The following is a 27,657-nucleotide window of genomic DNA, read 5'->3' as shown; positions in this document are numbered from 1 at the left end:
TCGATTCAGTAAAATGAATCGAATGTGCCATCACTATAACTGAGTCGACGTTGCAAAATACAGATTCCTTCTTAACAAATGTATGCGTTTTTTCATTGTTATGTTCCGAAAAAATGTTGTTGGAACATATTCTCTAGTAAGCTAATCATTTCAATTTCGGTATGTTTCTGGTTAACATTCTAAAATACCTTCAAATGTATCTGATTCAAAGGTTCAGCAATAGTGCTATTTTCTCGTAAAGTGTAATTTGTTCCTTGAAGGATTGTCGTATCATACTGCTCAGGCTGTGGTTATAGGCAATGCGATTCTGACGAGCAGGCGCATGGCCAAGGCGGGGTTACTGGGAGGTTAGAACCCTCCCCCCACTTATGAACATTGTACAAAAACAAAATAAACAGAAACTGACAATAAACGAGTGAAAGTCAACTCAGCATTCACAGAGACAAAATCGTAAAACCAACAGATCTCTTGAATCTGTTTTCTAAGGAGCCTCAAAAGTTGGATTTTAGATTGCAATCTGAACACACCATTCGCCGTATAACTATCACTTTGATCATATTGTTTTTGTTCTGTATTTTAATGTAAAATTTTGTAATGTACCTGTACTACAATCGGAATATCAACACAATTTATTTGTATTAGTGTCCTTATGACACTCGTGCATTCACGCACCACACACGCACAAGCACCTTTATTATGTTCTATCCCTGTCTTCGTGAGGTACAGGCCGTACTGTAGGAACCGCGCCAAGCCGATTAGCTGGCCCACATGAATGTTATGAATGGTGCTTGTGAATGTAAAGCATAGTAGTTGAGAGCATTCTTTGAATAATTGTCACTATTGAAAGACAAACCTTCATTTTTGAGGGTTACGTGAATGATTGTGATCCACGAAATATCACTGTAATGCTTGTCACAAATAAAGTCTCAAATCGGAGGCTGATTAAGAAATAATACGAAATATTTCATTTTAGAGAATACATACTTTACTGCCTTACAACTACTATTTCTGCTACGTCGCAGCGCTTCCGTAAGTGTTTTGTTTGCCTAACACTGTCGTGTGTGATGTCTTTGCTCACTGAAGTTCTTTGGTGTCGTTTTATTGATTTTTCTCATTCGACGTAATTTGAAGGCTTGTCACTTCATGTGCCCTAACTGATTCATTAAACGATTTATTGGTCCAGGGATCATGCTATTTTTCTTTTAAAATATATATACATTGGTCCAGGGATCATGCTATTTTTCTTTCAACAAAATACCCGCGCTAGACACGTGGACAAAGATAATGAGAATGCACAGATATAGCACTCCCATTCATCGGTGCCGGCCCTGGACCTCAAGAAAGAAACAAAAGACGGCGCGAGCAGCGGAATCACACATAATGGAGTCCTGTTTACAGCCCGTAAGTACGTATACATATTTCTCGCTAATAACGATGGTATATCTTAATCAACCTCCAATTTGAGACTTTTTTTTGAGAAAAATCAATGATTATCTTCAATTTCTGACAAATATTACAGTGATATTTCGTGGAATCACAATCATTCACATAAACATTTTTGAGTATATTGCATGCCAGTACTCTAAATTGATCACATCAGGATTTACATAAGCAGCTCTTACTGAGATAACGAGACCTCGTAGTTTAGGTTAGGTATGCTATTTTCATGTGGTGAGTAATGTAAATTCAAGGAACGTAATGCTTCTCGTGGAATTTACACACTGAATTGTTACCGCATGGCACATTTTTATGGAAATATTATGTTAATAATTTAAATCAATTGCCACATTACCAGAAAGTTGTGCACATCACGACGAATATCCAACTGTACAAGTGACTATACACCAATATTCTCATTTCTTTCGAATGAGTGTAGGAGAAACTTATGGAAGATGAAGATTCTAACCGAAAATGTAACTATTACGAAGAATGTTTCACTCATTTTCCCAAGCTTGAGGGCGAGTTTTGCCTTTGACTTCCTTCTTGTAATGTAGATTTATGGCAGTGTGTTATATTGTTGATAAAGTACAATCCTAAAAGTAACAAAGATGATCAATAACTGAGTGAGCGTACACTTGTGTTACTTTTTGGGTTAGTTAATATTGAGAACGTGCAATAAAGGTGGAATCAAGTTCAAAATAGGGAACTAAATGCAGTTTATAAAACCTAACACTCTGTTAAATGATTTTGGCATTGTATAGTTTAGTTTAGTTTATTGCCTTTCTTATATGGCGGGGCTCAGGCTATGAAGCCTGCTATTATGCCAAACCATATTATACAACAGCTTTATACAATTTACAGAATAATGTACATAAAATCATTTTTACATATATTTCTAAAAAAAACCATTAAAATGAATGTACTTAACCTCTATAATTTTGTATCCTTATTGATAATTAAGAGCTAATTATTAAATGTTTACGTTGGTGAAATCTACTTTTTACGTATTTGAGTACCGCTTTAAACATTTCCTTTTAAATACACTTCAAATAATTTAAATTAAACTATTGCTAGTAGACAATATTTCGGTGTTACAAGCAATGCAACTTAATTCCTTCTATGATAGTGCCAAGAGTTCCAAGTAAAGGAATCCACGAAAGCTGCACTGCATTTATGGTCATCTAGAAGAGGTACGGTGCCATAGCCATATTATTATTATTATTATTATTATTATTATTATTATTATTATTATTATTATTATTATTATGCGTGAATGGTCCCTTTCGGAACACACGAAGCTTTATTTATGATTTCGCTTGCGGAGGATCCAGGATGCTTTCATCTGTTGACTAAAGATCCTTTTCCTTTCTTCTGTCCACTTGGTACGGTACCTGCTCTTTTTTGGTACTTCATTCTCTGGAGTAACTTCATGTCCGCTTTTGTTTGTTGTATCCAAGGAAAATTCTTCAGTTTCTCAACTCTATTAAGAACTTGGTGGGTTAGTCTAGTTTCTGGAAGCCTCTTAACATCTCCATAAAATTTTAGCCTTTTTTTCCTGAGGTCTGCCGCAATATTAGATAACGTTTCTGTGGATTTCCGGGTTTGGAGGCGGTGTGTCTTGGTCCTAAAATTTTCCTCATGAATTTTCGCTCTTCTTTTAGGATATTTTCCAGTTCGCCCTTTCTATGAAACGTTAGAGCTTCCCCTGTATATAAAGCCTCCGGTTTGATTACAGTATTGTAATGTTTAATCTTAACGTGGAGAGACATACATTTTTTGTTGTAGATTTCTCTTGTTCTCCCATAAGCTCTTCTGAGTTTTTGGACACGGTTGTTTTGGGCTATTTTCTCTTGTCCTGTTGGTTCGAGGATTTCGCCCAGGTATTTGAAGTGAGGGACTCTGTTGATTTGTCCGTATTTTGTATTGAGACTATGGATGTCTAGTTTATATTATTATTATTATTATTATTATTATTATTATTATTATTATTATTATTATTATTATTATTATTATTATTATTATTATTATTATTATTATTATTATTATTATTATTTGTGTACGTTCTTTGTGTGCATATTTGTATTAATGCATACTTTATTATGATTTGTGGGTACATAGACGAGTAGGCCTATATCAGTCTTTATGCATTGACCATTTTGATCACATTTGAAGTCTACTTCTCCTGGTACTGGTAGACCTGACTTACGAGATATCAAACGATTACAGATCTTAATGATCTAACCTGTTATATTGATACAATATTTGAGAATATTTCTTAACGACAATACATAGTCGTATAAGTGCATGCAATACGCGGGTCGGACGGAGGAAACTGTGACGTCATTCGAGCTTCACTACGGCCTGTACATTACGAAGACAGTGGTTCTATCATTATTTTGTAACTGGAACTCCCCTCCCCCAATCAGTCGATCCTGGCTACTCTACTGCGAACAGTAGACCCGAACATTATAACAATGAATAAATTATGCGAGCGGTTTCAGTGCATGCGGACAGCGTAAAGACCTGCATCAAGCATCTTCCGAGACCATACGCCATTAATAATGTAATCTGTTCTTTCTATCGAAAGTAATATTTTTAAACATAGGTCTGTCGAAAAGGTACAAATCACCGACGTCATCCATTTTGTGAATAGCGTGCTGGCTTTTGGTAACGGGGTCCCGGGTTCGATACCCGGCATGGTCTGGAAATTTAACCATAATTGGTTAATTCCGCTGGCACGGGGCTGGGTGTATGTGTCTTCGTCATCATCATTTCATCCTCATGATGACGCGCTGGTCGCCTATGGGCGTCAGTTCAAGAGACCTGCACCTGGCAAGCCGATCATGTCCTCGGACACTCCCAGCACTAAAAGCCATACGCCAATCGATAAGCTTGGTCAGAATACACATTCAATATTAACACCAAACCCTGGTGAAAAGTTCGGAGTTTATAGCGAGAACACTTGTTCGTCAGAATACGTATTCACTGTAACCGTAGCCTCTGTTCGAGCTGGATTGAGCATCTCCCGGTGTGGAGTTACTCGAGAAGTTGGGAGAAAGAATGGGCATATAACATGTCAGCTGCAGCAGCCAACCTCCAGTATTGATCGTGCCACGCTACAGCTCCCGTAGCAGAGCAGACTAGCAACATAAAATACAAATATGTTTTATTTGATGCATTGTCGAATTTCAAAAATAATGTGTAAGGGGGAGCCTAACGATAATGTAGTTACATTCCGCACCCAGTTTCTACCAACATAAAAGCATACAATGGGAAACGTCTTACACTGCATGTGCAATAATCACTCAGATGCCAAACAGATACCTACACTGCGTCATGTTGGCGAGTCAATACACCTATCTACTGATTCGTGAATGACAACGATTCTTACATGGATGACGTCGACCATTTGAATGGTGGGCTCTGAGATGAGCATACTGTTTGAACGCCGGGCCCCGAACTGAGAATACCTTTTGAATGCCAGGCCCTGAACTGAGCACACTATTTGAATTTGAATGGAGGTTTCTGAACTCAACACACTGTTTAAATGGTGGACCCTGAGATGAGCACACTATTTAAATGGTGGACCCTGAGATGGGCACACTATTTAAATGGTGGACCCTGAGATGAGCACACTATTTAAATGGAGGACCCTGAGATGAGCACGCTATTTAAATGGTGGACACTGAGATGAGCATACTGTTTAAATGCTGGATCCTGAGATGAGCACACTATTTAAATGGTGGACCCTGAGATGAGCATACTATTTAAATGGTGGACACTGAGATGAGCACACTATTTAAATGGTGGACCCTGAGATGAGCATACTATTTAAATGGTGGACCCTGAGATGAGCATACTATTTAAATGGTGGACACTGAGATGAGCACACTATTTAAATGGTGGACCCTGAGATGAGCACAGTATTTAAATGGTGGACCCTGAGATGAGCATACTATTTAAATGGTGGACACTGAGATGAGCATACTATTTAAATGGTGGACACTGAGATGAGCACACTATTTAAATGGTGGACCCTGAGATGAGCACAGTATTTAAATGGTGGACCCTGAGATGAGCATACTATTTAAATGGTGGACCCTGAGATGAGCATACTATTTAAATGGTGGACCCTGAGATGAGCATACTATTTAAATGGTGGACACTGAGATGAGCACACTATTTAAATGGTGGACCCTGAGATGAGCATACTGTTTGAATGGTGGACACTGAGATGAGCACACTATTTAAATGGTGGACCCTGAGATGAGCATACTATTTAAATGCTGGATCCTGAGATGAGCACACTATTTAAATGGTGGACCCTGAGATGAGCACACTATTTAAATGGTGGACACTGAGATGAGCATACTGTTTGAATGGTGGACACTGAGATGAGCATACTGTTTGAATGGTGGATCCTGAGATGAGCACGCTATTTAAATGGTGGACCCTGAGATGAGCACACTATTTAAATGGTGGACACTGAGATGAACACACTATTTAAATGGTGGACCCTGAGATGAGCACACTATTTAAATGCTGGACCCTGAGATGAGCACACTATTTAAATGCTAGACCCTGAGATGAGCACAGTATTTAAATGGTGAAACCTGAGATGAGCACACTATTTAAATGGTGGACACTGAGATGAGCATACTGTTTGAATGGTGGACACTGAGATGGGCACACTATTTAAATGGTGGACCCTGAGATGAGCATACTATTTAAATGGTGGACACTGAGATGAGCACACTATTTAAATGGTGGACACTGAGATGAGCACACTATTTAAATGGTGGACACTGAGATGAGCACACTATTTAAATGGTGGACCCTGAGATGAGCACACTATTTAAATGGTGGACACTGAGATGAGCACACTATTTAAATGGTGGACACTGAGATGAGCACAGTATTTAAATGGTGGACACTGAGATGAGCACACTATTTAAATGGTGGACACTGAGATGAGCATACTGTTTGAATGGTGGACACTGAGATGATCACACTATTTAAATGGTGGACACTGAGATGAGCACACTATTTAAATGGTGGACACTGAGATGAGCACACTATTTAAATGGTGGACACTGAGATGAGCATACTGTTTAAATGGTGGACACTGAGATGAGCACACTATTTAAATGGTGGACCCTGAGATGAGCACACTATTTAAATGGTGGACCCTGAGATGAGCACACTCTTTAAATGGTGGACCCTGAGATGAGCACACTATTTAAATGCTGGACCCTGAGATGAGCATACTATTTAAATGGTGGACCCTGAGATGAGCACACTATTTAAATGGTGGACACTGAGATGAGCATACTATTTAAATGGTGGACACTGAGATGAGCACACTATTTAAATGGTGGACACTGAGATGAGCACACTATTTAAATGGTGGACCCTGAGATGAGCACGCTATTTAAATGGTGGACACTGAGATGAGCATACTGTTTGAATGGTGGACACTGAGATGAGCATACTGTTTAAATGGTGGGCCCTGAACCGAGCACACTATTTTAAGGGGAGGTAGTACACACTATCTTCACGATGTTAAATTTGCCAAATTCATGTTCCTAATTCTCAAGAACTATTGCACAGAAATCTCTAAAAGTTGCCACACTGACACAATGAAGCTTTTTGCATTTTGCTGATAAACTTCTATAAATATTGACCAACAAGCATTTTGTTTAAATTTTCTTAAAAGTCATTTTTTATATAAATATGATTTTGCATTGCCATCATTTTTAAAACATATAAGTTAGAAGTATTAAAACTTGTCACTACATTTTCAACCCCAAGAATAATATATGGTGCACGTTTCATATTCATCGGGCAAGTTGGCCGTGCGGTTAGGGGCGCGCAGCTGTGAGCTTGCATCCGGGAGATAGTGGGTTTGAACCCCACTGTTGGCAGCCCTGAAAATAGTTTTCCATTTTCACACCCGTTCCTAGCCCTTTCCTATCCCATCGCCACCATAAAACCTATTTGTGTCGGTACGACGTAAAGCAAATAGCAAAAAGGAAGTTTCATGTTCTTAGCACAGAAAAGGGAACATATGTTTCGACGTAAATTGAAACAAAGATGAAGGATACGTCAGTGCATTCCTGGCCCACATTCTGGATTGTCTGGATCGATTTCTGCATCTTCACATGATCTCAATACCGTAGACAGGATCGGCTGATTGGTGGAGGGAGGTTACAAAACACAATGAAGGTGCTTGCGCGTGTGTGGTGCGCGCATACAAGACTTGTCATTATGAGGACATTGATACAAATGAATTATGTTGATATTCAAACTGCAGTACACCACAAAACCTTCCATTAAAATACTGATAAATAACAATACGATCAAGGCCAACAGTTTTACAGCGAATGTCCGGTTTACAATGTAAAATCCAATTTTCGAGGCTTCTTAGTAAGTGTATCAAACAGATCTGTTGGTTCTACAATTTGGCTCTGAATGTTTCAAGTATTTAGGTTGTGTGTTCTCCCAGGATGGTAATATAGTAAGTGAGATTGAATCAAGGTGTAGTAAAGCTAATGCAGTGAGCTCGCAGTTGCGATCAGCAGTATTCTGTAAGAAGGAAGTCAGCTCCCAGAAGAAACTATCTTTACATCGGTCTGTTTTCAGACCAACTTTGCTTTACGGGAGCGAAAGCTGGGGGGACTCAGGATATCTTATTCATAAGTTAGAAGTAACAGACATGAAAGTAGCAAGAATGATTGCTGGTACAAACAGGTGGGAACAATGGCAGGAGGGAACTCGGAATGAGGAGATAAAGGCTAATTTAGGAATGAACTCGATGGATGAAGCTGTACGCATAAACCGGCTTCGGTGGTGGGGTCATGTGAGGCGAATGGAGGAGGATAGGTTACCTAGGAGAATAATGGACTCTGTTATGGAGGGTAAGAGAAGTAGAGGGAGACCAAGACGACGATGGTTAGACTCTGTTTCTAACGATTTAAAGATAAGAGGTATAGAACTAAATGAGGCCACAACACTAGTTGCAAATCGAGGATTGTGGCGACGTTTAGTAAATTCTCAGAGGCTTGCAGACTGAACGCTGAAAGGCATAACAGTCTATAATGATAATGTATGTATGTATGTATGTATGTTTATTTAGTTTGTTGTCAGTTACAGTTTTTATTCTCGCAAAGTTTCCATGGAGGTGTGCAGAATGTGCAGCAAATAAAAAAATCATTAATATTATTTTCATGTTTCTTTTTGTAGGTATAAAATAACCGTGGTCATTACTAGATGCAATAATATCCTTCAGTCAAAACTGGACAGGGTTGGAGTGCCTAACCACAATATAATTATACGATAGATCTTCTTTCGAGTAAAATAATTTACATGTTCAACTAAGTGAAATGAAATAACTTCAAAATCCAAAGAATGACATGTTCAGACAAGATGGTTGAGGTATTTTTTCTCCCTAAGCACATCTGCGCTTGTGTTAAACCATCTCACTCGCTTTATTCGAGCTTTTGTTGTTGTTTGGGAACATGCAAATCAAGCGAGGTAGTTTGTACTTACCTGTAGATGATGCCATGCACTCAACGACTTTTTCAGAGACTGTACATTTTCCTGTGCGAAAGAAGTGTTTGAAAAGATGGAGAATGAAACAAAACTCCTAAAAATAACAATACCTTAACTATTTTGTCTAAACAGCGGTGTATGCTAGTATAGCAGCGGTAGTGTATTCCCTAATTGCCGATCTTACATGATGGCTTTACAAGGACCAAGGATCCCAACAGCAAACTTCTCCGTTAATTTTTGCATCCATTTTTTTTTTCATAGGCCATGACATTCATTGGAATTTTATGTTGATTACATTCAGTAGAGTGGCCAGGATCGACCGATGGGGGAGGGGGTGATATTTACGACAATGAAGGTGCTTGTGCATGTGGAGTGTGTGCATGCAAGAGTTGGGAGTATAAGGACACTGATACAAGTTAATTATGTTGATATTCAGCTGGGCTGAGTGGCTCAAACCCTTGAGGCGCTGGCCTCCTGACTCCAACTTGGCAGGTTCTATCCTGGCTCTGTCCGGTGGTATTTGAAGGTGCTCAAATACGTCAGTCTCGTGTCGGTAGATTTACTGTCCTTTGGGACAAAATTCCGGCACCTCGTCGTCTCCGAAAACCGTAAAAGTAGTCAGTGGAACGAAACGCAAATAACACTATTATTAATTGATATGCCGGTTGCAGTACACTACAAACCCTTACATTAAAATATGGAGCAAGAACAATACGATCAAGATGAACAATTTTACAGCGAATGATACACTGAGTGACCAAAAGTCATGGGAAGACTCTGAATGTGATGTTAATAAGGATTTGCTCCTCCACGAGCCCTCAATACGGCGAGCATCGACTGTACAAGGTGTAAGAATCGTTCCGGAGGGATCTCGACCCACGCATCTTGCACTGCTAACCACATTAGTCTTGTGTACTTGGTGCGGGGTTCATGGAGCGTACGCCAGCATCGACAGCATATCATAAATGCTCGACTGGATTAAGATCGGGGGGATGTGAAGTGCCAATCCATGGTTATAACTTCACTGGAGTGCTTCTCCAACCACCTGCGTGCCAGCACAGAGCGGTGACATGGCGCATTATCTTGTTGAAACTTGGCATCTCCATCAGGGTACTCTACGGCCAGAAGGGGATGCAGATGGTCTGAAAGAATGTCCACATAACGTGCACCTCTCAGCGCTCCCTGCAGCCGGACAATGGGGCCTAATTGTGACCAATGGAACGCCACCCAGACCAGAACTGAGCCACCTTCTGCCTGGATACAACCTTATTGACACGCAGGATCCATAGCTTCATGGGGCACACACCCATCACCCATCAGCTGGATACAACTGTAACGGGGATTCATCGGACCATACCACACGCCGACACTGTTCCATGGTCCATTGCCGATGTTCACGGGCCATTACGGGTCGTTGAGCTCTGTGTCGAGGTGTGAGCAAAGGGACACGAGTTGGTCGTCGGCTGGTGAAGCCTATGCGGTGCATTTGTCTCCTTACAGACCTGGTAGAAATAGGTACTTACTCCCAACATTCAACTGGGTGGTGATCTGACTCACAGTAGCCCGTCGAACTCCCAATATGGGTGTTCGTTAAACACCTGTGGTCCTCCCGTGCGGCGGTTTACACGGACGGTATCCTTCTCTCCGCGATATTGAAGATCCACTCTCGACACTGTTGACCTCGGAAACCTGAATTCGCGTGTAATCTCCGCAATACTATGACACGCTCGCGCCGTGCGTCGATGATCACCCCACGTTCAAAGTCGGTTAACTCGCGACGTGTTGGCATCTTCTTGAAACTGGTGTCTGTGACAGATTCTCAGCTACGCCGCACCTAGCCTCAACGCTCAGGGATAATACACGACACATTTTCTGATGGGACACCCCTTCTCGTGACTTTTGGCCACTCAGTGTATGTTCTGCTTACAATCTAAAATCCAACTTACGAGGCTCATTAGAAAATAGTTTCAACATATGTCTTGGTTTTACAGTTATGTCTCTGAATGTTTATTTAGTTTCTGTTTATTTTCTTTTTGTAAAATTTCCATGGAGGAAGGGTTCTAACCGCCAGTAAAACCCACCCCCCTGGCTACGCCTATGCATGATCTCTTCACCCTCTTCTATTATTGTCTGACGATCATCTCGGCTTACAGGTCTGATATTCTGATTCTCAGGGTATCAACTTCATTACAAATTTGTTGCATGTGTTGTTGCTTCCAGGAACGAAGCGTGCACAGGCACGCTTTCACCAAGAAGGAATCTCAACCCTCCCTGAGGAAAAAGTGTACAAGTGTCAATAATGTAATAGTGCGTTTTCACGAATTGTTGATCTCGAAAAACACAATTGCATCCACTCGGAGGTGAGACTTCACACAATGTACAATAAGCAGTACTACGTTCTCACGAAACAAACTAGGAAATGCTTTTCAGGACCTGCTCACCTGATGAGTTACCCTTCGGGGATTCACAAGGCTATTTATTTATTTATTTATTTATTTATTTATTTATTTATGCCTCCCAGTCATCCTTCAACACTCGAAGTTCGTCCATTTCGGTACAATATCTTTTTATGTTCGACCCTGGTGTGATGCCCTAAAACTTCTATTTTTCCTTAATTATCGCCATCGAATGCCATCATTGAATCATATACAGTACACCTAACCTAAAATATTCTAAGCTCACAAAAAGAGATTTTGGAACTCTGCCCCAGATAACATTGTTGAAGGACTCGCTGTGGTTTGAGTCCTTCCATGAGACATTTCTTCAAAGTCGGCTTCACTCAAACTCCTGGACACATGTTTGATGGCTTTTCTCACTTCATAACGCAAATAGTGCCGGTGAGTAGGCTATATTGTTCACCTTTCAACTTTGCAACGTTATACTTGTACCAAAAGTGTTCATCCTTCGGGACAAAGGAAATAGTAAGGATGTTTATCAGTAGCCGAAGGTGCTCAAACACACATTGTATGGCTTTTTGTTGATACTAAACGGAAAATAATCACTTATTCAGAAAGAGCAGACTCTAAACTACCAAATACACGTAAAATAAAACAAATACCTATTTTTCCCGCCACAAAGAGGTACGGTCTCCCCTTAAAGTCCATAGCAACTCATAGGATGACAAACATGAATTATGCTGGAAGTTAGTGAGGGCTCAAGGTTAGTGGACAGCTTACCTTTTGTGAGTTGTCTGTGAGGTCGTCAAACCCTCCTCCGTTGACTACATTCTCTTCGGTTGCCTTCAATCGGTTCATGAGCTCTTCAGACGAGAGAATCCCTTTCTTCAGCAGCTCATTCGCTTCATTTAACAGATTATTCTGCACTTGTTTAATCTCCTGTATCCTCAGTTCCACTGCTTCATCGATCTGCTCGGGCAGCTTCTCGCATCGGTCCTGAGGATAACAACAAGACATCATCATTAACTGCCCAGCAGTCTGTAACAACGACTGCTTTTTCTCCTTGCCCTTTTAAGGTACTAAGAGCGAGAAGGTAGGGAGCTAGGACACGGAAGAAAGGGGCCGTAGCCTAGGGTGACCAGACGTTCCTTATTTTACAGGATTGCGCCTTATTTCCTTAAGTGACTCGTTGTCCCAGCAAAAAATATGCGGGAAGCATATTGTCCCGTTTTTCGTGAACCGTCCCGTATATTTTAAAATACCGTGTTTAAACTTTGTTTATCACAATGCTCTGATGTATATTTCTCATTGTGTACAGTAATTGAGGACCAAAGATGGAAAAGGGTGAAAGTGCCGAAATCTGAAAAATGTGATCGTATGATGGTAACTTGTACATGTGCTTGAGGTCATTAGTTTGGTTGGTAGGAAGTTCAACAGGTAGAGCCACAGTCCAATGTTCCCAGCTGAGTTTGGTGGGGAAGGATAAATGTGCCAGCGTCTTGCACTGCAGTTCTTCTGTGCTGTCCATTGTGTCAGTGTGTTATCACTCATGTATTTTCTAATTTCTGAACAACTTAATTAAATAAATGAAATTTATAAAAGGTTGTTGTGTAAATATATGAAATGTATTGGATGTAATGGGCGCCAGGAAATGTTCTCCGCAATGACTGTGTGCTGCTGAGTAAGGTAGCATAAGCAGTTTAGTTGGTAACACGGTGTCACATCTGTCACCGTCGCTCGCTCGCTCGCCGACAGGCCAAGGTCAACAGGGTAGCAGTACAGGAAAAGCCACACGTTTTAGCTGTGGGCTGTCGAAATCATCAATGTGTATTGCAGTGAGCAAACGTTCAGATAGATTATTGAAATAGTGCAACAGAATACAGGCGGTACTGTTTACTACTGAAGAGAGAGTTTTTTGGTGGAATACGTGTTTCGCAAAGGCGATCGGTTTACAGAAAATGTTAAACTAGAATTTCAGGCACGGTTCCCTAATTCAAAGTGTCCAAACCGGGATACCGTTCACGATTTGATAAGTAAATTTCGTGTGACCGGCTCAGTCCACGATGTAGCGGGAACAGGCAGGTGTACAAAACTAATCCAAAAACGATTGATGAACTTAAAGTGAATATCATTAATTATGTGCAAGAAACTTTAGTGAAAGTCTTCGACAATATGTGTTGACGTGTTGAAGTCTGTCTTCGAACACAAGGACAACACTTCCAGCATCTGTTATGAATTGCTGTGGTGAGTACAAATTTTACTGTGTGTTTGTTTTGATACAAGTGGCAGCAGCCGTGCTGCTAACTTAACTGCTGATGCAACCTCGCACAGCAGCACGTAGGCGCTGCGGAGAACTTTTCCTGGCGCCCTGTAGTGTACTTGCACTTCAAAGGTCGTAGGTAATCATTAATTCCTGGTCCCCTTTAGTAGAGAAGGGTGAAAGTGCCATTGTGCTCGGGAACTCTATTTTTGGCGTTTTCTCGAAAACATGTTTCTGGCACTTTCACCCTTTTATATCTTAGGTCCTCAATTACAGTTTGTTTGGTTGGCAATAAATGAAACAAACCAGCGAGACTCACCACATACAATGTAAAAAATGGCGACTTATAATCCTGCATCTTAAACATTGGTTTGACATCAATATGTTTTATGGCTGGGGGTCATCTGAAAATGTGTGTAACGCGACAAAATGTGTGGCGGAAGTGACGTCACATAAGTCCTTACCGTAGACCTTGGATGCCAAAGATGCTGCGGCTATAGATTTGTATAAATACGGTGTTTTGAAATAGAAAATGTACCGTCAGTGACGTTACGTTAATCGTTACCGTAGACCTTGGATGCCAAAGATACTCTGTGAAATAACGCAAATAAATAGTTCGTTATCCATATTTGAGTTTCATTTATTGAAATACATAAGTTATCCATGATCATTAGTTTTTCGCATAAGGAAAAGTATATTTTTCGCAACTTTCTATGTACTGCAATTGAGCCTCTTTTATTTTAAAAAGTAATAATAATGATAATAAGTACTTGTTTTCTATAAATAAATGGTACTGTTTGTCAGGTCTGTGGCTCGTGTTAACAAATTCTAATACTAAATAGGGCCTAATAATAAACGGCAGTCGAAGTGCCCCGTATTTTTATGGTTGTAATCTGGTCACCCTATCGCACCACCGCGGGATTTGCATAGTATAAAATGGGAGACCACGGAAAGAATGATCTTTTATGTAGTAAGATCTATTGTCATCGTAACTCAGGAGAAATATACAAAACCTCCCTTCTGCATAATACTCAAATACTGTAATTGTGGCTAAATTAAGAGGAAATAAGGGGCTGTTAATATGACGTACCTTGTAGTCTTCTGTTCTGTGTTGCAATTTACCCATTGCACTCCTCAGCTCTTCTTTTAGACTTCCTAGCTGGGTTTTGAGTTCCGCCATATGACTGGACCAGCAAACTTCACAAAATATCTAAAAATAAAACGAAGATCACGTACTGTAATAGAGTTGCGGTTCAAGCGTAGACTATGAGCAGAGTAAACACTGTTTAAACGATATTTATTGCAATGGATACAAATCTAAATATGGTTATCAATTTAACATCTCGCCAGCTGTTTAGCCTGTCGGATATAGTGTTACTAATCTGAAACAAAACAAAGGTATAAATGTCTAGCAGCGTTGTGCTCAATTTCTTGATTTTAACACACGATGTTACTTCTACTGCCTGGCGTGTCAATGGGAGACCACGGAAAGAATAGCCAGTTATGTATTCGGATTTATTTATTTATTTATTTATTTATTTATTTATTTATTTATTTATTTATTTATTTATAATTTGTTTTAAGTGGCACCGACACAGATAGATTTTATGGCGACGATGAGATAGGTAAGGGATAGGAGTGGGAAGGAAGCAACCATCGCCTTAATTTAGGAACAGCCCCAGCACCCCAGCATTTGCTTGGTGTGAAAATGGGAAACCACGGAAAATCATCTTCAGGATTGCCGACAGCTGGGTTCGAACCCACTATTCTTTTCCACATACAAGCTGACTAGTACGTGACACCAAACCGCGCAGCCACTTGCTCAGTAATAATAATAATAATAATAATAATAATAATAATAATAATAATAATAATAATAATAATAATGTCCGCCTCTATGGTGTAGTGGTTAGTGTGATTAGCTGCCACCCCAGGAGGCCCGAATTCGATACCCGGCTCTGCACGACATTTGAAAAGTGGTACGAGGGCTGGAATGGGGTCCACTCAGCCTCGGGAGGTCAACTGAGTAGAAGTGGGTTCGATTCCCACCTCATCCATCCTCGGAGTGATTTTCCATGGTTTCCCACTTCTCCTCCAGGAAAATACCGGGATGGTACCTAACTTCGGGCCACGACCGCCTCCTTCCCTTTTCCTTGCCTATCCCTTCCAATTTCTCACCCCCCCCCCCTACAAGGCTGTTGTTCAGTATAGCAGGTGAGGCCGTCTGGGCGAGGTACTGGCCCTCATCTCCAGTTGTACCCCCGACCCAAAGAGCTCACGCTCCAGGACACTGTCCTTCAGGCGGTAGAGGCGGGATCCCTCGCTGAGTCCGAGGGACAACCAACGCTTGAGGAAAAACAGATTAAGAAAAAAAGAAAGAAAGAAAGAAAAAAAGAAATAATAATAATAATAATAATAATAATAATAAAATGGCTTATCAACTGACCAGAGACGTTCACAACAAAAAGTCCGTATCCTTGAACGCAAAACTCTAACATTATTGCACTGTCATAAGACCAGAGGTTTTGTATGCAGCGGAATACCAAGCTTTGAACAAGAAAGGCGTTATATATATATATATATGATATACAACATACTTAAGGTTAGAAAATATGTCGAAATATTTTAGTAATATGATAGTAATAATTATTATCTGTATGTCAAGAAAGATTACTAAGAACAACTTTGTCCAGTCCGTCCGGCCGTTATACTGGATCGGAATTATCTCCGAAATTTCCCGCCGGTGAATCATCAGGCGTTGATAGGTTTCTAATTTCAGTCAACTTTGAGTGATCCTAAAATTAAGTCACAAAATGACCACTCCAGTAATTGTTAGCAAATGATTGCCCTAGGCTGCAAAACATTCTGTACGTAGTAGGTTTCACAGAGCTAAGGAGTGACATATCGGCGAAGCTATGAAAACGAAAACCTTCTTCTTCTTTATGGGGCCTCTAAATATTAGTTCCTAATTAGCGTCGACCTCTAAGATCTTTTGTTACCATGTTTTTCCTTTATTCCCACCTATACTAGACTTAACTAAAGTTGGCGTCTGCACGTACCATTTCACGATGTTGCCACATTCCAGCATTCCTTTCTACATGCTCTTACCCCTCGCTTCCTCCTCACTTGTTCCCTCCTTCATTCTGACCGCTGTGATCTGTTGTAGACTACCTGGTCAGGCGGTGTCGTCTAATTTGCGATCACTCTTATACAAACAATCAGGTTCTTATCAGTGACAGGTTTGGCAACTCCCAGCAAGACGAGCTGCCCTGAAGTTTTATCTCCATGGCAACCGCAGTCGCCCCACCCTCGTTTCTATGGCAACCACACAGCCACTCCCTTTATCCCGCCTCGGCAGGCAGTAAACGGACCTCCCTCTAAGAAATGTCAGATACCAACTCTTATTATTAGCAGTATAGAGAGGAGAGTCTGATTCTAGCGCCTCACATTCGAAAAGTATGTGTTCAGTTGATTTTTCTGCTTCATTGCATTTCCTACATATATTGTCTCTTGTTACTCGAATTCAATGTAAATGTTTTTTCAGATGACAGTGTACTGTCAACAGTCCTACTACCCATCTTACATTTTCTCTGCTGAGTTTCAACAGTTCTTTAGTATGCTTCTTGTTTGGTCCTTTTATCAGTTCCTTTGCAAGCCTGCATCCTGAAGTATTTTTCCAGTTCTCCATTTGTTTCTTTTGTACCCATTTTCCTATGTAGTGTCGGGCTTGTCCATAGAAAATCCCGCATACAGATTCTGGGCCTACAAAATACGTTTCTGCCCCCTTCCTGGCCAGTTTATCTGCCTTTTCATTTCCTGCTATACCTGCATGCCCTGGTACCCATATTATTTTGACAATGTTGTACTTTGAGAGCTTCAGGAGAAGTGAATGGCAATACCAGACAATTCTGGATATTATCCGGACTGGTTCTAGTGCCTTAATGGCCACTTGGCTGTCCGTAAAATGAAAATGTTCTTACTCCTATAGTTCATTTTCAGATTTTCTTCAAGACATGTTCTGATAGCTGTCACTTCCGCTTCAAAGACTGTAGTGTGTTTGCCCAGGCTCATCTGGATTGATCTCTCAGGTCTTCCCCCGTAGATCCCTCCTCCTGTGCCATCCCCAGTCTTTGGGCCATCAGTCCACCACACTATATCTTCTTTTTCAAACAATGCAGTCGCAGTTAGAACTTACTAAGAAATAGCACTCAAGGCCTCTATAGGTCGATGGGCTAGAATCATCATTGGTCCCTCGGGACCTCTGATAAAGTGGCTATTCATTCATTCATTCATTTAATATCCCAGTCTTCTTTTATTTTTTTAATTTTTTTTTTGCTAGGGGCTTTACGTCGCACCGACACAGATAGGTCTTATGGCGACGATGGGATAGGAAAGGCCTAGGAGTTGGAAGGAAGCGGCCGTGGCCTTAATTAAGGTACAGCCCCAGCATTTGTCTGGTGTGAAAATGGGAAACCACGGATAACCATCTTCAGGGCTGCCGATAGTGGGATTCGAACCTACTATCTCCCGGATGCAAGCTCACAGCCGCGCGCCTCTACGCGCACGGCCAACTCGCCCGGTGATTAAGTCTCCATCGGCAATGGGGTGAAAAGGGTTGAAGAGGAAAATGTCCAAAATGACCGATATTATAGATGTGTGTATGTATGTTCTGGCCGCCTCTGTGCTGTAGTGGTTAGTGTGATTAGCTGCCACCCCCGGAGGCCTGGGTTCGATTCCCGGCTCTGCCACGAAATTTGAAAAGTGGTTCGAGGGCTGTAACGGGGTCCACTCAGCCTCGGGAGGTCAACTGAGTAGAGGTGAGTTCGATTCCCACCTCAGCCATCCTGGAAGTGGTTTTCCGTGGTTTCCCACTTCTCCTCCGGGCAAATGCCGGGATAGTACCTAATTTAAGGCCACGGTCGATTCCTGCCCTCTTCCTCGTCTATCCCTTCAAATCTTCCCAACCCCCCGCAAGGCCCCTGTTCAGCATAGCAGGTGAGGCCGCCTGGGCGAGGTACTGGTCATCCTTCCCAGTTGTATCCCCCGACCCAGGGTCTAAAGCTCCATGACACTGCCCTTGAGGCGGTAGAGGTGGGATCCCTCGCTGAATCCGAGGGAAAAACCAACCCTGAAGGGTAAACAGATAAAGAAAAAGAAGAAGAAGAAGTGTGTATGTTTCAGCATACCTCTCAGCTAAACTTGATACACTGTCTGTAGAAAAATACTGTGGAGTAAGACACCCTCAGCAACCCTACGGTTGGATCAATACTTTTCGGAATGGATGGATTGAGATGGATTGTGACACTCTGGATGCCGTTTAAGTCCAAGTTCAGCCTCCGTCGGCATGGAACTCAGAAGGGTTTATTAAAAAATGTCTAAAATGACCGAGATAAGTGTTGAATCCACAGTTCTCGGGTTCGCTAGGTTAACTGGTGACAGCCCTAATGACAGTTGGAATCGTGTACATCATAATTATCTATAGCGCGACCCGTAAATACTCGTACATACAATATTATCACATGTTTTTATTAATTTTTTTGAAATAATTGCAACTTCCCAGACAATATGGGGTTCAGCATAGACAAACTTCCACGCGATACAAAATAACGTGAAACTATTATTATTATTATTATTATTATTATTATTATTATTATTATTATTATTATTATTATTATTATTATTATTATTATTATTATTATTATTATTTGCTATTGGCTTTACGTCGCACCGACACAGATAGGTCTTACGGCGACAATGGGTTTGGAAAGGGCTAGGACTGGGAAGGAAGCGGCCGTGGCCTTAATTAAGGTACAGCCCCAGCATTTGCCTGGTGTGAAAGTGGGAAACCAAGGAAAACCATCTTCAGGGCTGCCGACAGTGGGACTCGAACCAACTATCTCCCGAATACTGGATACTGGCCGCACTTAAGCGACTGCAGCTATCGAGCTCGGTAAAACTTTTAATTCAACAAACAACAATACGTCTAACAAAACATGTTATTTCACCTATTCATAACGAATGCTGTGGAGGAACACGGGTCCTTTGATGATAACAATAATAATAATATTAATAATAATAATAATAATAATAATAATAATAATAATAATAATAATAATAATAATAATCTATTGTTATTTATCAGGCGATGGAAGGGAGCTGCCGCTAGCTGAGAAAAAGGTGTTCTTGGTTTATTCGAAGGATATGTGTTCGATTTCCAGTCAGTAAGCCAAACAACTTAGAAACTAGACTTCCATTTCGGGAGAAGCACTTACATCTGAGTTCACTCATCCTATCGTTACTGAATTAATTCCTTGAATCAAAGACGGTAGGGCGTAGAATTAACCACTCCTTCTCACTTACTACTGAGGTTTCAAACATTGGGAGTCTTTACCTTCTACTCTGCACATAACCTAACCCCATGGCACTACAGCCCTGAAGGATCTTGGCCTACCAAGCGACCGCTGCTCAGCCCGAAGGCCCGCAGATTACGAGGTGTCGTGTGGTCAGCACGACGAATCCTCTCGGCCGGGCCGCTATCACACTGTCAGATAGCTCCTCAATACTAATCACGTAGGCTGAGTGGACCACGACCCAGCTCTCAGATCTAGGTAAAAGTCCCTGACCTGGCCGGGAATCGAACCCGGGATCTCCGGGTAAGAGGCAGGCACGCTACCCCTACACCACGGGGTCGGCTCTACTCTCCACATACTGTAGTAGAACGTAAATGAATGCATTTTTCTCTTGTGTGTTTTGTTCCCAATGCTTAGTGTAATTCAAGGGTTTATGCCTTACTGGGTCACTATTTTTAGTTCTGAATCTACTGTCCCAGAAGCTGGGGAGTGTGCTCCTTCAAGTATGTCTGTTTATAGAGTTTATCATGTTCGGAACCTGTCCTGGTTATCGCGAGCGATTATCTTGCTGCGCAGTTATCTCAAGTACTCTCCAGATAGTGGAGTTGGCTCATCATTGATTGATAGATGGTCACGTGTCATTGATAGGGGTAGCTGCTTTGTGTTGGCCACAAAACATAACACTGGGTTAGACCACTATCTTCTTTGGCTTGTTGAAATCGTTATGAAAAGTATGAAAGACCTAAATCTTCAGCTTTCATGTCATCTTCAACATGAATGAATTACTAAAAGATTAACAGAACAATAAAGTATTCTGTATTTACCTACGTCGCGCTTGCGACATTAACATTCTAGCAACAACACATCGAGCCACAAGTGCGACGTTTGCTACTTTAAGGGTTAAGACTGATACGTGATCTGAATCATGCAGTTGTAAACTCGCATTCGGGAGATAGTGCATTCGAATCCCCCACTGTCAAAAGTCTTGAAGATAACTGTTTGTGGTGTTCCATTTTCACATCAGCAAAACTTGGTCCATGGCTTAGTTAAGATTACGGCCGCTACCTTATAGGTCCTAGTCATTTCCTATCCTAACCTCACGGAAAACGCAGAACAGCTGTAGTCACCACGATTTGGAATGCAAGCATTTAAACGCGCATGCATGTTGTAACTACAAAGACGCAGAGAGGAGATGCTGTCATTTGTGTACACTCTTTTATTTAAAAATTATATACACGTTATACGCACACTAATGAACTGTTAACTTGAACAAAACACTGCTACAAAGAAGAACAAGAAGACTACCATATTAGCATGTCAACCAACTACCAACACAACAAAATCACAACATGAGTTCACACACTGAGTTCGACTAATGGCTCCTCAATAACAACTCAACTCAACTCTCAAGGCTGTCTCTTTATATACCTTGCCTGGTCAGGCTTCTAGAAAAATATGACACAATATGTTTTATCGTCTCGAGTCTCCAATAGCCTATGTACAAATTAATAGAACATTCTATAAAGCTCTAGTGACAAAGATGCGTTGTTCTGCACTATTACTCTGTATTGCACAACATTACATTGGATTTATGCATCATATTTACTGATAATAATAAATTATATACTATTAATTACGTGTTCTTACATTAAATAAACTCATATTAATATACATACAGCAGACGTGTCGTAACATAACCTCACATGTATTGTTACATAAGGCAGTTCATACAACACACAAATAATAAATGATGCGACCACGATGTATACCAAATAAAGTCCATACATAACTACGTAAATAATAATAATAATAATAATAATAATAATAATAATAATAATAATTTAGAGAAGATAGTTCGAGAATGGAAGAACCATCACTACTAAAGGTGTTCAACTAGGAAGAAATCCAACTAAAATACGTAAATAATAATAATAATAATAATAATAATAATAATAATAATAATAATAATAAAATAATAATAATAATAATAATAATAATAATAATAATAATAATAATAATAATAATAATACTTTAGAGAAGATAGTTCGAGAATGGACGAAAGCCATCAATACTAAAGGTGTTCAACTAGGAAGAAATCCAAATAAAATACGTAAATAATAATAATAATAATAATAATAATAATAATAATAATAATAATAATATCTTAGATAAGATCGTTCGAGAATGGAAGAAAGCCATCAATACTAAAGGTGCTCAACTAGGAAGAAATAAAATCACTGTAGATTGTCTAACTTTTGCAGATGACATGGCGTTAACCACTGACTCACTGGATAATGCTCAAGAACAAATCAGAGAATTACAAAAAACAAGCAGCTAAAATAGGACTGCAAATATCATTTGAAAAAGCAAAGTTCATGACAAACATCAGAGATGCCGCGCAAAATATGACAATTCATGACAACACAATATGTAAAACAAATTGCTTTAAATACCTAGGAGAGTGGATAACGAATGATACAAAAGAAAAAACAGCAAAAGAAACTAGAGGGAACAAAATGGAATGGATGTTTCACATGACAAAAGATGTATATAGCAAAAAAATCCTTATTCTGAGACACTACCAAACAGTAGTCAGATATGAAAATGTATATGCGGCAGAAACACTTAAACTAACAAGAACTGGATATCTCAAAAAAACTTAGAGAAGGTTGAAAGAAGAATACTGGGAGCTAAACGAAATAATAATACAGGTTAATACCAAGCAGAGAGCTATATTTGAAAATTGAAAAACTAACTGACGTAATGAGGAAAAGAATACTTCAATTTTTTGGACACGTTTACAGAATGGATGACAACAAACTAACCAAGCACGTCTTCAACCTTCTGAATAGTTACAAATCTAAACCCACATGGTTCACTGAAATTGAGAAAGACATGAAAAATGCTGGAATTAAAACAGATACAATCAAAAACAGAACACGTTTTAGAGAAAAAAGGAGGAAAAAACCAACAACTAGAAGAAAGTGGACTCAAGAAGAGAAGGAACTACACTCTCGAAGGATGAAGGAAATATGGAAGCAAAGGAAATCGAACACAGTTAAAAGTAACCAAAATTGATTCATAGTACACTCCGAATGGGTTTTTCGAAAGAAGAAGAACACTTACTAACCAAGCTGGAGATTTTCACTACTTATCCATGGATTTAGAGAATTGTATCCAAGTTATATTAGTCCATTACACTTGCATCATGCATTGTGTGGTACAGATGCAGCATGTCATTTTGTGGAATGACGTTCCACTCCTGTTGCACTTGGTGAGACAAACCGGCAACGGTTAATGGCTAGTATTGAATGACGGTGGATTTGTCGCCCGTAATGTCCCATACGTGCTCAATAGGCAAAAGGTCTGGTGATCTCGCAAGCCAGTGCAACTGGTCGACACTCTGTAGTACACGTCGGGCGACAGCAGTGGTATGAGGACGAGTTTTATCCTGCTGGAAAATATCTCCTTGAATACTGCGAATGAATAGCAGCACAACCTGTTCAATCACTCTCCTGGTGTAGGTTCAGTGCAGCGACGCCGCAGACAGCTTAATCCAAGCGATCACCTGGCCTCCTTCTTGCCAACCTACCACCATGACTGACACCAAGGCAGAAACGGCTCTCATCTGAGAACATAACAGATCTCCAATCCGACCTCCAATGAGATATAGCTTGACATCACTGAAGTCACAAATGGCAGTGATTCGGAGTCAGTAGCGTGAACGCTACAAGACGTCTGAATCGGAGATGTCCCTCAAGTAATCGATTTGTTGTAGTTCGTTGTATCACTCTGGTGCCAACTGAAGCTCTAACGGCTGCTGCAGTCTGGCCCCGCGTTCGATTCCCGGCCGGGTCAGGGGTTTTAGTTGCAAATGATTAATATTCCTGGCCTGGGTACTGGGTATTTGTGTCGTCCTTAACGATCCTTTCCTCACATTCAACACTTTACACTTCCGCGATTTCCAAATACACGCAGGTTCATAACATATGGTGCAAGTAGGGGCAAAAATCTTTATAGGTCGACGCCCCGAACAAATAGCATTTAAAATGGCTGCTGCGGATTCAGTATGATCCATTATTACCATGCAGTGAATACGGCGGTCTTTCCTCTCCCTATTGGCCCGTGTGCAGCCAGATCCCGCTTTTCTTGAGAGCCTTTCGCGGCCACTGTTACCAGCACCGATGCGCTGTGGACACATCCCTGTCAAGTCTTTCTGTAAAAGAACGAGCGAGTTGGTCGTGCGGTTAGCTGTGAGCTTGCATTCGAGAGATAGTGGATTCAAATTCCACCATCAGCATCCCTGAAGATGGTTTTCCGAGGTTTCCCATCCAAGTTCATCGGCCCCTAATGGTACGAAATGAGACGAAATATAATGACAATTTAAAAGTCCAAAATTATCCCCTGACCAGAATTTAAAACGTGCTGATGAAGAATGAATGAATATGAATTTAAAATAATCAGTGGATCCGATCCGCAATCCCCCACCTTCCCATAGTGGTACTACGCGCAAGTAAAGACGACCCATGGAGTTCCCCGCGTGAGGGTACTAATCACAAGTAGTTTCGTGGTTCGAATGCGATCATCACTTGGTCGCACCTTTTAGTCGGCTTTTACGACAGGCAGGGGATACTGTGGGTGTATTATTCATCTGCGTCTCCCACCCACAGGGGGTAGAGAGCGAGAAAAAAAGAAAAATAGGGATCCATCACTTCAAAACATGAAGTAACGGACGAAGAAAGGTATGGGCCACGAAGGGCGTGAAAATAGAAGACTCCCTAGGCCTCGAATGTTCTAATACCATCGGGGTCGGAAAAGAACAAGAGTTGATCAAGGGAGGTTGGACAGGATAGATGAAAGTGAGGAGCCTGGCACAAGTAAGTGGAAGCTATGCAAGGGCTCTGTCGTCGCCAACACACGCTCTCATATTGAGAGCCCCTGGAGCCCCTTTTAGTACCCTCTTAAGACAGGCAGGGGATACCGTGGGTGTATTCTTCGTCTGCGTCCCCACCCACAGTGGGTGTATTATTATTATTATTATTATTATTATTATTATTATTATTATTATTATTATTATTATTATTATTGTATCGGGCGGTACACCTTCACGCCGCTAATTCAAACCTTGCGCCAGTTGAAACCCCCCCTACTGGAAGAAGTCTGAACTTTGTCTTATGTGTTAATTTTCAAGTTATCCTGAAGATGTCACTACTTGGAAATTTTGAAGTTTCTGAACTGTGTTGTTTTCGACGTATTTTTGTTTTGCTTGTAGTAAGAAGTGTGAACATTCTCTTCTAGAGGACACTACTGAAGAACTACAACGGTGCACCCTAGTGCGAAGTGAAAGAACTGTTTTTTTGGAGAAAATTTAATTTCAAAAGTTTGTTTTTTTGCTAAATTTCTTTCAGTCATTGTTTAAGTTGGCAATATTAACCCTTTCCTTCCCCTTGTTTTGAATTTAGCCAATCCCGAATTTCTTTAATTAATTTTCCACCAATAATGTGTTTCTTCTTCATCTTGTGTAGGGGTTTTCTTTATCCACCAATAAAATGATTGTGGGCGGGTGTTTTCCTTCCTGAAACGCCTCGAACTTTCTGCGAGAGTATATAAACTGCTGATTTTAGGGTCTCTGCGCCACTTCAGTAATATCTTTCAGTGTGTAAAGTACATAGCAGGGGGCGGGAAGCGCCTCTTCCTTCGGGCAGCAGTTCAACAACAAGGTAATGGCCGATTAATAACTTCTTTTCTTGCTAGCTCAGCAGTTTAACTCTCGGGGCGGGTCCGAAGCTTTTCCCCCATGTAACTTTCCCTAAAATGTAAAGAATCTTTGTATTTATTCTATCTTTTAAGCTTAATATTGGGATAGAGAGTGCTTAACCCTCTCGAGCTCCCTTTCATATTGCATTGAGGTGAACTTATTTTCACAACCGTTTCTTCCTTAACGTAAGGTAAATTGTTTCCTTCTAAAGTCACCTCTTTAGTATGGGATTAGCCCTTGCATTAACGGCCTAGTGCCAAGTAGGTTTTAAACAAAGTGTATTAGGAGCGCAAGTTCGCCTCCTCTCAAATTGGTATTTTAGAGGCCAGGTAATTAAATTTTCTCACTTAATAGGCCTCAGTAGGTTGGGTATCTTTACCCCTGTGTTTATGTCCTTAGAGGACAACTTGAAGGTGGAGTTTGGTGTGGCCTTTGATAGGCTTAACCTTTGAGAGCAGATCGCTCTTTTGAAGTTTGTTTCTGCGCGCCTTGAGGAGGCTTTATGATGTAATTGGGAGCAAGTGCTCCTGGGCTTGATTGGGGTCTTCTGCCCCTTTGTTGAATTCTGCATATCGTAAATTTGGGCTAATTGCTCAAGAATTGTGTGTCTGGCTCTCGGAGCCCCAAATCCTGTAATTGTACATTCTCGATTAGTGGTTTTGCTACTCTGTACCTGCCATTATTGTTATTTCTTGTTTTTTGCTAAGAAAATATAACCTTGTTAAATTTTAAATTCACTTTAATTTCGTAGCCTGAGACCTGTTCACCCCCCGCACCTTCTTTCACCTCTAACTACCACGGAAAACTCCGTAACAATTATTATTATTATTATTATTATTATTATTATTATTATTATTATTATTATTATTATTATTATTATTATTATTATTATTCCAAGTGTCTTACAAGCTATTATGAGCTACAATGCTCGAACGCTCACCTGCCTGCAGTGTTGACAGTTGTTGATCTTGTCGCAGACCGTCTGACATCGCACACAGCGCGCTTTCTCATCACTGGGGCCATCTGGTTGTCCCACGAGCTTCAAAAGCGAGTCGATGTAGAGGTTAGAAGGTAGAGCCGAGATGTCTTCTGCCGAGTTCATCTGTAGTTCGAGCTGGCATGTAGGACAGCGCAGAACAAGACGTCCTATACAGTAGCATAGCAAAGTAAAACGTATAAGTCTAGTACGATATTTCATATTAGTCATAACTGTGTATTATCGATCAATTAGCCACGTGCCTCATACTATTATAATGATCCAGTCTTTTATATTAATGGGATGATGCATAAATTTATAGCGTTCTTTCTCTGTGTGACAAGTCTTCAGTTTCACATGCGTTTGAGGTACAAGGGTGATACAAACTAATTAGTAATATATTTTCCTGTATTGTCAATGAATTTTTAATAACGCTGGGACAAATATTCATATTCACGCTTGAAGAAATCAGCTGGTTTGCAGTTAAAGGAATCAGGTACAATAACTTAAGCAACAAGGAGCCTGAAGAATTGTCTAGAATATACAGCGAACTACCTCATGAAATAAACTTTTTTTCAACTATTAATAAATTTAAACTTAAACTAAGGAAATCATTATTTCAGTCTAACCTGGTCTAACAAATAAACTGAAGAAAAGGGAAATTGCAACACCCAGAAGGAGTGGTGCTACATTGCTGCAATTGAACATGCAGGACTAGTGTTTGGTTGTGATTCGATTATTACACTTTCAGATTCCTCTGACCGCAAGTTTGGACAACAATCAATACAGGATGTGCCCACCACGAGCTGCAATACATTGATGAATTCGTCGAGGCATGGAGTCAATAAGGCCTTGGATCGCTTCCTGAGGAATTGTGGCCCATGCTTGCTGCACTGCACGGGTCAGTTGTTGCAGAGTTGTGGGTG

General features: G+C 40.6%; 1 protein-coding gene across 2 annotated transcripts in view; it reads right to left on the bottom strand.

The window, feature by feature from the left end:
- Nucleotides 1–27,657, bottom strand: part of LOC136875743 (tripartite motif-containing protein 3) — a 134,609-nt gene that overhangs the window by 38,480 nt on the left and 68,472 nt on the right. For both annotated transcript variants that reach the window (XM_067149319.2, XM_067149320.2), the window contains exons 4-6: nt 26,696–26,901; nt 14,738–14,857; nt 12,168–12,383 (exon numbers count right to left, since the gene is read on the bottom strand). In XM_067149319.2, coding sequence (XP_067005420.2) covers nt 12,168–12,383; nt 14,738–14,857; nt 26,696–26,901 — 542 coding nt within the window. The remainder of the gene's footprint in view (nt 1–12,167; nt 12,384–14,737; nt 14,858–26,695; nt 26,902–27,657) is intronic.

The sequence above is a fragment of the Anabrus simplex genome, chromosome 6 (assembly GCF_040414725.1).
Source record: "Anabrus simplex isolate iqAnaSimp1 chromosome 6, ASM4041472v1, whole genome shotgun sequence".
Lineage (NCBI taxonomy): Eukaryota > Metazoa > Arthropoda > Insecta > Orthoptera > Tettigoniidae > Anabrus > Anabrus simplex.
Note: the sequence above shows the minus strand (reverse complement) of the source record. Positions and strands in the feature narration are given on the sequence as shown.